Raw genomic sequence first — 13,580 nt, 5'->3', positions numbered from 1 at the left:
GTGTAAAAAGAACGAGGAGTACTTGTGTCACCTTAGGGACTAACAAATTTATTTGGGCATAAGTTTTCGTGGGCTAAAACCCACTGAAGTGAGATTTAGCCCACGAAAGCTTATGCCCAAATAAATTTGTTAGTCTCTAAGGTGCCACAAGTACTCCTCATTCTTTTTGCTGATACAGACTAACACAGCTACCACTCTGAAACCTATGGTGTATAAGAAATTTAAAGGAAATGTATTCAAAAGGTTTAAGATTGCCCCGAATCCTATCAATTGAACTATAGAAGTCTTAAAATGTTTGACAATATCATACATGTGCATAAAATGTGTAATTTTATGAGAAAATGAATAATGGGGTCAGGCCTGAAGGTAATTATGAAAAACTGACGAGCTGACGGCCCAGATGCAATTGTTATGGGTGGTTACAGAGGAGTTGAAGGCAGCCATTTATGACCCAAAAAAAAAACATTCCACAGTTTTGGAGGCTGCCAAATGAATATGAATATTATGAATATTGTTGAATATTGATGAATATTGTTATAATTTTTTGTGTAAAGCAATCATCTATCACAAAGTCCAGCTTCTCTAGGTGGCAAGATAGACTGGAATGCCCAAGGGGACTGTCTGGGACTCCATGGTAAGACTGTTATAATGCTTTAGGAATTCACACTAGTGATTGGGTTCGTGAAATCTACTTATAGAACATACAACCAGTTTAGGGGTTTTGCCCTGCTTCTTGACAGTCTGCCCTGAGGTTTGCACTCACCGTTGTGAGCCACTCCAGACAGTGTGACATTTGTTTGTGAGCCTTTAGATCAAAAGCTGGTTAAACTGGAGTCTTGACAGTGGGAAGACAATAATCTGGATGATGGGATAGATTGCACCCTCAGCAAGTTCACGGCTGACACAAAGCGGGGGGGAGAGGTAGATACACTGGAGGGTAGGGATAGGGTCCAGAGTGACCTAGACAAATTGGAGGATTGGGCCAAAATAAATCTGATGAGGTTCAACAAGGACAACTGCAGAGTCCTGTACTTAGGATGGAAGAATCCCATGCACGGCTACAGGCTGGGGATCGATTGGCTAAGCAGCAGTTCTCCAGAAAAGGACTTGGGGATTACAGTGGATGAGAAATTGGATATGAGTCAGCAGTGTCCCCTTCTTGCCAAGAAGGCTAATGGCATATTGGGCTGCATTAGTAGGAGCATTGCCAGCAGATCGAGGGAAGTGTTTATTCCCCTCTATTTGGCACTGGTGAGGCCACATCTGGAGCATTACATCCAGTTTTGGGCCCCCTACTACAGAAAGGATGTGGACAAATTGGAGAGAGTCCAGTGGAGGGCATTGAAAATGATCAGGGGGCTGGGGCACATGACTTACGAGGAGAGGCTGAGGGAACTGGGTTTGTTTAATCTGCAGAAGAGAAGAGTGAGGGTGGATTTGATAGCAGCCTTCAACTACCTGAAGGGGGGTTCCAAAAAGGATGGAGCTCGGCTGTTCTCAGTGGTGGCAGATGACAGAACAAGGAACAGTGGTCTCAAGTTGCAGTGGAGGAGGTATAGGTTGGATATTAGGAAACACTATTTCACTAGGAGGGTGGTGAGGCACTGGAATGGGTTACCTAGGGAGGTGGTGGAATCTCCATCCTTAGAGGTTTTTAAGGCCTGTCTTGACAAAGCCCTGGCTGGGATGATTTAGTTGGTTTTGGTCCTGCTTTGAGTAGGGGGTTGGACTAGATGACCTCCTGAGGTCTCTTCCAACCCTCATCTTCTGTGATTCTATGATAAGCCAATAGATTTGTTTCCAATGGATATATCTGGATAGGGTCTGTAGCCCAAATAATGGACACATTGAATTGAATTTTATATTTGTGACAGGAGGCTGGGCAGTTTGAACTGCTTTATTTTATATAAACTAATAGTAAAGATAAATCTACTCCTGTGTGTTCCTAGTCAATTAGATCAGTCTAAAAATTATTAATATTAAATGCTGAGTGTGTTGAGTTGTTTTTTACCGAGAGCAGTTAGTTAGTGGACTAGTTAGCATTGGACATTGTTGATTACACGGTTAGGCTTACTTTCTGAGATTATGGGTAAAATTTTCAAAAGTGCTTAAGTGATTTGGGGCTAGGGTTGCCAACTTTCTAATCACACAAACCAAATACCTCTGCCCCGCCCTTGCCCCAAAATTTAAAGGTTTTCAAAAGCGATTAGCTATGTGAGCTCAACTTAAGGCATCTTAATGGAGACTAATTTTCAAAGGCTGGGCTCAACACTCTCTGAAAACCCAGCTCTTTTAATGTATCTCAAATTGGGCACCCCAAAATTAATGCATCTAAAATCACTAGTCACTTTTGAAACTCTTGGCCTAGGATGCTCTTGAAACATGGGTCTTGGGCTCCTAAATCAGTGAGATTCATTTGAAAATGTTACCCTATGTCTTTATTGTTAATAAGTTATTTTCTCTCTCTCTTATATCTACTTTAGACTCCCCCACCCACAAAACATTTACAGCCAGATTGTGCCTGTTAGGTACAGAGTAATGTTGGAGATGGTGGGGGACTACACTGTTCCAGTCAGCGTTGTTCCTTCAGCCAACAGCTGTCACTTATGTTCTCATGCTTCCCTGCCACTATTAGCAGGATTAGTGCAATAGAAGTGACACAAAGGCCAGCAGCCAACTTGTGTTTTCCCCTCCCCCTCTCAAACATGAACAAGCACCCACCATAGTCTGACCCTTTGGGTAAGAAGAGTATTGTAAATACATATAAATTCATAGCTGGTATCCAGCTTCTTCAGCATTTCTGACTGAGGTTAATGAAGATCACTCTGGAGTCAAAGGCTGGCTGATGGCACATAAGAGTTTTGCAGATATCCAAATCAGTAACACAATTTAGGCTGGTGTTGCCAGCTAAATATGCTCTATAGTGAGTGCCAGCTAAACATTCTCAGCTAGTATAAATTGGCATGGCTCTGCTGAAGTCAATGGAGCTATGCTGATATAACAATTGAGGATCTGCCCCTTAGATTATGGCACAAGTAGGCATTTTATTATATTATACTGTGTCTTTAACTTCTGCTGTCAGGTCACATTTGGGACCAAATCCTGCTCTCCTTACTCATGTGAGTTATCCCATTGACTTCTAGATGAGCAGGATTCAGGCCTCACCGTGCACTTGTTAATAGATATTGCTCTGTAGTTACATTAACTAATTATGTGGCTATGAGTGTTATACACCCCATTTGGAGTTTCTAAAAAGAGGTCAAGACTGAGGATCTGATCCAGCAAAACTGTTCAAATGTTTAAACAGTTTAAGTTTAAACGTGCAGTAGAAGCTCCTAATACAGAGCTCTGTCATTTTGCTGTGAAGGATTAACGCTGACCCAGTCTAAAGGGCCCATCCTGTATTTTTTTGCTTTTGTTCAGGAACGGCTGGTGCTCTCCGTATTACCTCGATTTGTTGTACTAGAGATGATTAACGACATGACCAATGTGGAAGATGAACACTTGCAGCACCAGTTCCATAAGATCTATATTCACCGCTATGAGAATGTCAGGTGAGTGAAGGTGCCTATCTTTTATTTTAACAACTGGATATCAGTTTCAGGGGGAGAAGGGGATTGGGTTTTGTTTTGTATTTTTTTTTCTGCCCCTCGATCAATTCAATAATCAGGTATTTGAAATACCAGGAAGTTTTGTTTTTCCTGAACAGATAAGTATTTCAGAGCCTTCTCTAATTTATCAGACTGGTTGGATGCCTTTGCAACAGCTGTTCAAATTGAACACTGCCTTTTTTAGCACATGGGAGCAACACATGGAAATGTTTATTTGTTCATTACTAAACTGTGCCAGAGCTTTATTTGATCCCATTCAGGGACAGCCTCACAAGGTGGAGGTCTGCAAGCTTTGCCAAGAAATGGGTGGGAAGTTCAACATGAACTTTCCTCTGTATGTTCCCTCTACTCAAGGAGAACATCTTGTTCCCTGCAAGCTAACAAATCAGCTGAGAAACTGTGGGGCCCTGTCAAAAGTGTAGGATTACCAAGTGGTTGCCCTGAACTCATATTAGTGGCCCTTCTCTGCAGTGTTCATACAATTAAGCTTCTTCATGACCATTTTCTCCTCCTCCTATTTCTCTCTTTTCTAAGTTGCTCCATCCAGTGGACACAAAACTACAGCTCAGGGATGGTGTGGGAATAGTCCTTGCATGCACTTGCCAGCACTGGGAGTCAGTAAATAACAACCGCCGTTCACTTGCACCACAATAGTTGGCTTTCAATCCCAAGGTGTACAGAATCTCTTCCCCTCTTTGGGCTTGCCTATATGGATAGGAAGTAAATCTATAGCACACTAGTTCCTCACAATAACTATACATGTGGAGTCTGCTACCATGCACTAAAAGTTCCGCAGTACTCACTGACCCACTGCTGTTTCAAGGTGCAGTAAAAATTGTTGATGCCCGCTACCCAACAGAGCTGGGGATGAGGGGGTTGGGGTGTGGGAGGGGGTCAGGGCTCTGGACTGGGGGTGCAGGCTCTGGGGTGGGGCCAGGGATGAGGGGTTTGGGGTGCAGGAAGGGTTTCTGGGTTTGGGGAGACTCAGGGCTGGGGCAGGGGGTTGGTGTGTAGGAGGGGGTCAGGGCTCTGGGCTGGGGATGAGGGGTTTGGATTGCAGGAGGGGCTCCAGGTCTGGGAGGTGGGGTTCTGGGTGCGGGGGTCCAGGCTCTGGGGTGAGGCTGGGGATGAGGAGTTTGGGGGTGCAGGATGGGATTCCAGGTTTGGGGGGGCTCAGGGCTGAGGCAGGATTTGGGGCACAGGATTGGGGGGCGGACTTACCTCCAGTGGCTCCCGGTCAGCGGCGCAGCTGGGATGCACCGCGGACAGTGTTGTGCCCCAGAAGTGGCCAGCAGCAGGTCTGGCTCCACGCTCCCCCCCCCCAGTTCCCTTTGGCTGGAAATCCATTGTGCGGAGCCAGTGCTCAGGGTGGAGGCAGCATGTGGAGCCCCATGGCCCCCCTGCCTAGAAGCCGGACCCGCTGCTGGCCGCTTCCATGGCACAGGGTGGTGTCGGAAAAGATAGGCACTAGCCTGCATTATCTGGGCAGCACCGCCAATGGGACTTTTAACGTCCCAGTCAGCGGTGCTGACCAGTGCATTTTAAATGAAGCCCCTATATAACTTTGGAAGGGCCGGTTCAACTTTTACAAAGTGTCAATTGACTTTCTGCCACTCCTGTGGCCTTGGCAGCAAGCCACACATATTATTGTATTGGATGTGGCTGAAGGTACAAAACCTTTACAAAAGGTTTACACAGCACTAAATAAAAATTTATTTTTTTGCCCTTTCTCATCCTCTGTTACAGTAACTGTTTGTGTAGAACAATTCAAATAGGAAGCAGATTGTTGTTACTTAGGGTAATGCTACCTCCGCCTTTTAAACACTGATAGTAAAGAGTTGTAGGTCTTGAGATGAAGAATGAAAATATTTCACCTATCTCCCACTTGAAAATGGTTATTGCTTTACAGCAAACCCTGAGTGCTTTAAAACTGTAGACATTAGTCTCTTTCTGCATGAGCTAACAGAGACCTCAACTATTCAAAGCTGTCCTTGGTCCTGATTTTTTTTTTAAAGAAAACTTTTTATTAAGGCAAAGTTGCAATAAAACATTATTATAGTACATCATACATCACTAATTCAGTATCTGTAAATATTCAAAGAACCTGGCTAAAGATTCTGGCTTGCCAGCTGGGGAGTAGAGTGACCACTTTTTCAAAAGGCAAAAGCAGGACATATGCGTGAACCCCACTCCCTCTGTGGCCCGCCCCTGCCGCCTCCTCTTCCCCCGAGTCCCTACCCCCTATGCCTCCTCTTCCTCCCAAGCCCCCGCCCCTGAAGCTGGAGCCGGACAGTGATAAGAGCTGCCAAAGGAGCCTGGGCCACTTCATCTGCCCTGGACAGTGGGCTGGGATGCCTGAGAGGAGCCCCCGGCCCATGTCCCTGCCCCCTGGGGTGTGCCACCCAGGGCAGGGGGAGGATCCAGGGCTCCCCACAGCAGCCTGGGCTCCCTGGGCAGCTCTTACTACTGCCCGGCTCCGGCTTCTGGCCTAGCCAAGGGGTGGGGCATCAGGGGAGAGAGGAGGAGAAGGGGGCGGAGCCTCACACGAGGGGGGGCTAAGGCCCAACTCAGCTCCCCTCACCCCCACTGGGAAGAGACCCTTAGCCTTGGCCAGGCACGGAGCAGTGCTGCAGGAAATCCGGGACAAATGCTGTCCCAGAGTCATTCAGCGCAGGATTGGGACTTGACCTCTGCATTTCAGGACCATCCCACCCAATTCAGGATGGGTAGTCACCCTACTTGGGAGCCCTCCTCTTCTGAGTACATTTGAAAGGGTGACCAATTCTCTAAATACTTATTCTCTTTTGGGCACTTCTCTTGCATACATACTTGGTGTGAAAGCTTTTCTATTACAAGGACAGCCCATATTTTACTACCCCACAATTCCACAGGAGAAGGGCTCACGTTTTTCCAATAATGTGCAATACAAAATCTAGCTGCTAACTATAAAAAGAAATTAATTTGTTATTCTGTTGAAAGTGTGTATCCTTTACTGGAGCATTAAGTAAGCAGGTCAGGGGATCTCTAGGACGCTGGCATTCTGTCATAAGATGAATCTCTTTAATAATTTCCTGCCAAAACCATTTATTTAGGGGTCTGGAGCACATGACTTATGAAGAGAGGCTGAGAGAACTGGGATTGTTTAGTCTCCAGAAGAGAAGAATGAGGGGGGATTTGATAGCAGCCTTCAACTACCTGAAGGGGGGTTCCAAAGAGGATGGAGCTCGGCTGTTCTCAGTGGTGGCAGATGACAGAACAAGGAGCAATGGTCTCAAGTTGCAGTGGGGGAGGTCCAGGTTGGATATCAGGAAAAACTATTTCACTAGGAGGGTGGTGAAACACTGGAATGCGTTACCTAGGGAGGTGGTGGAGTCTCCTTCCTTGGAGGTTTTTAAGGCCCGGCTTGACAAAGCCCTGGCTGGGATGATTTAGCTGGGAATTGGTCCTGCTTTGAGCAGGGGGTTGGACTAGATGACCTCTTGAGGTCCCTTCCAACTCTGATATTCTATGATTCTATGATTCTATGATTTCCTAGACATAGCTACCACGTGTGCAAGTATGTTCCTCTTTTCCTGCAACCCGTCCAACAGAGTGCCTCCCCATGCGGAGCTCCAACAACCATTGAAGTCAGGGAGATGTTCAGGTGCTCAGTATCTCTGAAATTAGATCCCTATGGGTTTTTCCCTGAAATATGTAGTAACAATATCATGATGATCAGGAACAAAAATGTTAGATTTTTAAATATTTCAATATATTTTAGGTCAATTTCTAATATTCATTCCTGTTTGATTACTTATGTTCCACCCCTCTCCCCTCATTTTTTTTATGTGAGCCCTAGTAGAACCTACTAGGAAAAGTCCTTCTTTAGATTTCCAGCCTCTTAGTAACCTTCATCCAATTTCTTTAGTAGCTTTGGCATCTAGGGAAGCAGTGAATTATCCTTAGCCACATTTTACCTTCTTCCTGATCATAATCTGATTTTTGCATCAGTCAGGATGTAGCATTTAGTTATTCAACAAACATTCTGAATCTCTTCAGCTGGGTTACTTTTTGCTAAATCTCAAGCTGCACCATGGATTGTTATTTTACTATAAAGTTTTAATGAAGTCTGCTTCAAATTATTTGCCGTCCTGGGCCAAGTTGAAACACTCCATGTTGAATTTTACTTTCTTCTCCAAACAAATCCTTGCTTTCCTTGTCTTTTGTTTCCATCTTCCAAATTCTATGCTTTGGCATACTTAGATCAGAAATTGGAGGGAAATTCTTATTCTGCATCTAAGGCCATATTTATACGTACAACGCTGCAGCGGCACAGCTGTACTGATGGAGCTGCGCCGCTACAGCGAATCTGGTGAAGACGCTCTATGCCGATGGGAGAAAGCTGTTGGCATAATAAAACCACCTCTGTGAGTGGCAGAAGCTACGTCAGCAGGAGAAGCACCGTGTACAGGAGCACTTATGTTGGTGTAACTTATGTTGATCCGGGGGTGGTTTTTTCAAACCCCTGAGTGATATAAGTTATGCCGACATAGGTTGTAGTGTAGACATAGCCTTAGATACAACAGACTATTTGGGCAAGTGTGTCTGTATGTGCTTAAGCACTGTTAAAGCCTTTTCCCTCCCCGCACACTTAAATTTAAGGTGGTTGTTGTAGGAATAGAGGACAGGGGGTCCATCCCTTTTTGCTCTGTCCATATCTGGTTGCTGAAATGGCCCTTTGGGCTGTTGGCTGCTGAGCACATATTAGAGCAGAGTTGACAGCCCCAGCATTGGAGAGTCATAAAGTAACCTATGTTCCCCCAGGTGAGTCTAGCACTGAGCTAGACCTGAAGCCCTGCCTCAAAGAATGAAGTGTGTCAAGCTGTCACTGCATCCCCAGAAAGAAAGGCAGTGTACACAGACAAGTCCCAGTCTATATAGTGAGGAACAGAGTCAACTAGTGGCTGAAGACTGGAAGTCAGACTTCTGGGTTTCTGTCTATCAACTTATATGGCCCTCATCACCATAGCATCTGAGCACCTCACGATCATTAATGGATTTTATCCTCACAGCACCTCTATGGGCCACACAGGAACCAGGAGTTGGCCCCAGGTCTCCCAAGTCCCAGTGTAGTGCTCTATCCATTAGATCATTCTCTATACCCTCCGTTCCCAGCTCTGCCATGCTAACTTGCTGCATAACCTTGGACACGTCAGTTAGGCCCCAGTGCTCGAAGGTATTTAGGTGCCTAATTCCCATTGATTTCAATGGGCGTTAGACACCTAACTATCTTTGAGGATCTGGGTTTTAACCCCCTTGTGTCTCTGTCTCCTCACTCATAAAATGGGATAATTATGCTAAATATAAAGGTTTAGTTAGTGCTTTATAAGTGATATGAGATCCTCTGATGAAAGGGCCTATAGATACACAAAGTAGGAAAATTACTATAGCATTCTTTTATGAAGCAGTTTTTTTGTACTTTTGTGCTCATATTTTAGTACTTTTAATACTAGTTCTTTGTACTGCAAATAGTCCAGTGAGTAAGGGCCATAGCAAAGACAGAATAACTTTAAAATGTACCTTCCCTGTGTCTGAGCTAATGAATTTCCCACTCTCCTTAAATTACACCCTGGCCAGACATTGGCTATTTGCCTCTTGCTTTTTCACATATGCTGAGTCCATACTAATTACTATACACAGGATTACTGTTTGTATTTATCATGCCAATTACTGGCGGAAATGGACTGAAATATTAATATCCTTTCCCTTTCTTTGTTTAGCATTCTTTTTGCAGATGTTAAAGGTTTCACCAACCTCTCCACAACCTTGTCAGCACAAGAGCTGGTCCGAATGCTGAATGAACTCTTTGCCAGATTTGATCGACTCGCACACGTAAGTTAAATGCAGTTCATTTTCAAAGGGGCGTGATGTTGCATCTACGATTCCTCACCCGCTGAGATTGGACATAGCCCCTAGGGATGGGTGAAGCTCCAAAGGTCTGCAGTTAGGTTTCAGTTCAGATAAGCATCCAAAAGTTCACATGCTCATCTGAACTTCATGTGTTTGCAAAACTAGGCTGAGAATCTCGTGAGAGCAGGCTTTCTTACAAGATGTCTAGCGAGTCATCTCCTTCTGTTCCAGGATGAAAACTGGAAGGGAAATTGACTGATCTGAACATTTTAAAAAACTCAAAGATTTATTTAAAGTTTGATTCTAAGAGTTGGGCAAAGGTTCAAAGATTTATTATTGTCACTGGCCTTTCTTTGCCCAGCCATCATATTCACCAAGTATTGTTACTTCGGGTCACATTTTGATTCCCTTGTTCATGTTAGACAATACCTAACTCCACATATAATCCCATTGGAGACAATGGCGTGACTTGTGGAATTAGGTGCTTGTGACGGGTTGGATCACAGAAACCCCCTTGGGAACTGCCAACTGATATGCCAAGACTACTTCTGCCCCTGCTTTCCCTGCCAGCTTGGGACTCCAGCACCTTGTCTTGTTGAGCCAGACACGCCAGTCTGCTCCAATACAGATCCACGTGCCCCAAAGCTGCAGACTTAACTGGAAGCAGCTTACAGAAGTGTTCCTGTCTTTAACACTCAGATGCCCAACTCCCAATGGGGTCCAAACCCCAAATAAATCCATTTTACCCTGTATAAAGCCTATACAGGGTAAGCTCATAAATTGTTCACCCTCTATAACACTGATAGAGAGATATGCACAGATGTTTGCCCTCCCCGCCCCCAGGTATTAATACATACTCTGGATCAATTAATAAGTAAAAAGCGATTTTATTAAATACAGAAAGTAAGATGTAAGTGGTTCCAAGTAGTAACAGACAGAACAAAGTGAATTACCAAGTAAAATAAAATAAAACACACCAATCTAAGCCTAATACAGTAATAAAACTGAATACAGATAAAAATCTCACCCTCAGAGATGTTTCGATGCGTTTCTTTCACCGACTCGATGCCTTCCTAGTCTGGGTACAATCCTTTCCCCTGGTACAGCCCTTGTTCCAGCTCAGGAGGTAGCTAGGGGATTCCTCATGATGGCTGCTCACCTTTGTTCTGTTCCACCCACTTATATATTTTTTGCATAAGGCGGGAATCCTTTGTCCCTCTGGGTCCCCTTCTCCCCTTCTCAATGGAAAAACACCAGGTTAAAGATGGATTCCAGTTCAGATGACAGGATCACAGGTCACTGTAAGACTTCATTACCCACTTTCCAGCACACACGTACACAGGAAGACTTACAAGTAAAGCAGAGCCAGCTACAGACAATTGTCCTGGTTGATCGGCGCCATCAAGATTCCAAACCACCATTAATGGCCCACACTTTGCATAATTACAATAGGGCCCTCAGAGTTATATTTCATATTTCTAGTTTCAGATACATTTATACATCTATACAAATAGGATGACCACACTCAGTAGATTATAAGCTTTGTAATGGTACCTTACAAGAGACCTTTTGCATGAAGCATATTCCAGTTACATTATATTCACACTCGTTAGCGTATTTTTATAAAATCCTATAGAGTGCAACGTCACAGTGCTATTCAACATGAGCAGACTAGGGCGTGCCCTCCTAGCTCACCAATGGGAATTCTTGCAGAGAAAGGTGCTGAGTGGCAGAATCTCGCCCATTATAAACTCTGTTGGGAGGGTTCCCCTATTTTCTGCTTTTCAACGGACTTCTGGTACAGCGGCATTACTAACATTATGGTCTGTCTCAAAGACTTTTAATAAGGTCCCTCGTTAGTTTCCTGTGCATTGTGCTTATTCAGGAGACAGGTGTGCATCTCCTAACACTGATGCAATCCTCAGCATGGGCTCTTTGCTTGCACATCAAGGTCAAGAAAAGTAAGACTCTATTACTCAATTACTGAGTGTAATTTCTGAGCCAACCTTTGCCCTCTGGAAAGGAAATGTACTTTCTCAAGTGTATATTAATGCTTTGGCCCATTACCAGGGCAATAGCATATTGCCAGTGCATTAAGATCTACTTACAATATTTGTTTTGCAGACAAACAAAAAATGCCCACTCTCTGGCTGTGCGGTGCTGATTTGTACTGCCAAAGCAAGCTAAGTGAAAGGAGCTAAATTGGTTTTGTCTTTGATGCAGGTTAAACACTCACAATTGCTTCTTTATCACTTAGTGAAAGTAAATTGTCAGGTGGGGAAAAGTGTAACACTCAAATTAATTAAATTTGATGTAATATAAAGGCATTTTAAAACATAACATTTTTTCACAAATGTATTAAATGCATTTCTTTTACATTTCATATTTGCCCAATATGCCAGGAACAGTCTCCATCCTCATGTGCATAGATTTCTTCTTTTTAATTTCTTCTTAAACCATATTTAATCCACAATGCCTTTGTATCCAGGTATCTGGCCTCCATCGCTATTGTGTCTGACAAACATTAATGAATTTATCCTCACATGGCCACTGTCAAGTAGGGAAATGGTTTAATCCCAATTTTACAGATTGAGAAGCTGAGGCACAGAGCATAACTGCTTCTCATCTCACCTGAGGTCAATCAAAAGTAGCTCCATTGAAGCCACTAGTGCAAATTGGAGGATAAGTAAGCCCCGAGAGGTTAAACGACTTGCCCAATGTCACACAGGATGCAATAACAGAACAGGCAGTAGAGTCATTGTCTGAGATTTTCAAAATTAGGTGCCTAAAGTTTCAGCTTCTGGGTCCACATCTAGGCACCAGAATGGACAGCATGATTTCCCAAGTGACCTGCACAGCTGCATAGACCTACTCTGATTGGCGCTACAGGAGCAGAGGGGAAGAGCAAGGACTGTGTGCCCAGTCTGTCCTGCCTTCTGTAGCTAAGTGGGCAGAGAGAGGACAGCGAAGGATAGGAAGAGCTGGACAGGCAAGAGGGAGGAGGTGGGCTGCACTCTGAAAACAGAGTTTATTTTCCAGATCAGAGGACAGCCAGAATTCCTTCCTAGGGCAGCATGCTTCCCCTTCACAGAGGGCTGAGCCTAAAAGATTCTTTGGGGCAGGGGTCATCTTTGAGTTGAGGGTTTGTACAGTGCCTAGCACAATGGGGTCATGGTCCATGATTAGGACTCCTAGGTGCTACAGTAATGCAAATAATAAGCTCAATCTAACCTTTAGTGTCAGGAATCGACTCCTAATTATACTTCCTCAGACGAGCCTTAATAATTGCTCTCTCCATGGTGCTAACGTCCTTCAGATATCCATAGATGATTATGTTCTCCAGGAGCCACCTCTTAGCCAAGCTATAGGTAATTAGCTCCTTCAGTCTAAGTCAACTCAAGAACTCCAGTATTATTTTTGTTGCTTGTTCTCTGAACTCTCTCACACTGTCAATTTTCTTGATAGGGAGTTGCCCAGTACTGAATTACAGGTTCATTTGCATCAGCATTGTCAGGAGAAGGGCTATTGTCTCCCCACTCTATAGCATGAAGTTCTGCCCATTCAACTCCAAACCAGTACTGCATTGACTTCATGTCTATTTGATAATCGACTTTACTCAATGTGGGTCCAGACTGAGCCATATATCTGCCAATCATAATCTCATTGTAGATTAAGGGTAAACCAAAGACTCCCATTGACTTCCATGAGCTTTTGGTGTAAGATGGTCCAAAAACAGCTAAGTGATGAAGAGCACAAGTCCCTTTGACTTTCAATGAGATATGCCCCTAAGTCACTGGGGCACTTTTGAAAATCCTGGCCCTAAATATGGTATAACCACATCTCTGTCATTCATGAATTCCTGTTCCCACATGCCATAGAAAAGTGTTGTAGTGAGGTGGGTGCATATTTATTACAAAATTTAAACAAAAAAAACAGATTCTGTAAAATATACCAGGGCAAATTCTGTTGTAAGTTATATCAGTATAATTCTACTGACCTCTTTGGAGTTTGTGAGGATAGTTAACATTGATTAAGTATGTAGCTAGCCTGTTACCTCCATGAGGTTTCTCACTCCTCTTT

General features: G+C 44.0%; 1 protein-coding gene across 2 annotated transcripts in view; it reads left to right on the top strand.

The window, feature by feature from the left end:
• ADCY8 (adenylate cyclase 8) overlaps window positions 1–13,580 on the top strand; it is a 177,361-nt gene that overhangs the window by 77,138 nt on the left and 86,643 nt on the right. For both annotated transcript variants that reach the window (XM_034763626.1, XM_034763627.1), the window contains exons 3-4: window positions 3,424–3,554; window positions 9,371–9,482. In XM_034763626.1, the coding sequence (XP_034619517.1) occupies window positions 3,424–3,554; window positions 9,371–9,482 (243 nt within the window). The remainder of the gene's footprint in view (window positions 1–3,423; window positions 3,555–9,370; window positions 9,483–13,580) is intronic.

The sequence above is a fragment of the Trachemys scripta genome, chromosome 2, assembly GCF_013100865.1.
Source record: "Trachemys scripta elegans isolate TJP31775 chromosome 2, CAS_Tse_1.0, whole genome shotgun sequence".
In the NCBI taxonomy this organism is placed as follows: Eukaryota; Metazoa; Chordata; order Testudines; family Emydidae; genus Trachemys; species Trachemys scripta.
Note: the sequence above shows the minus strand (reverse complement) of the source record. Positions and strands in the feature narration are given on the sequence as shown.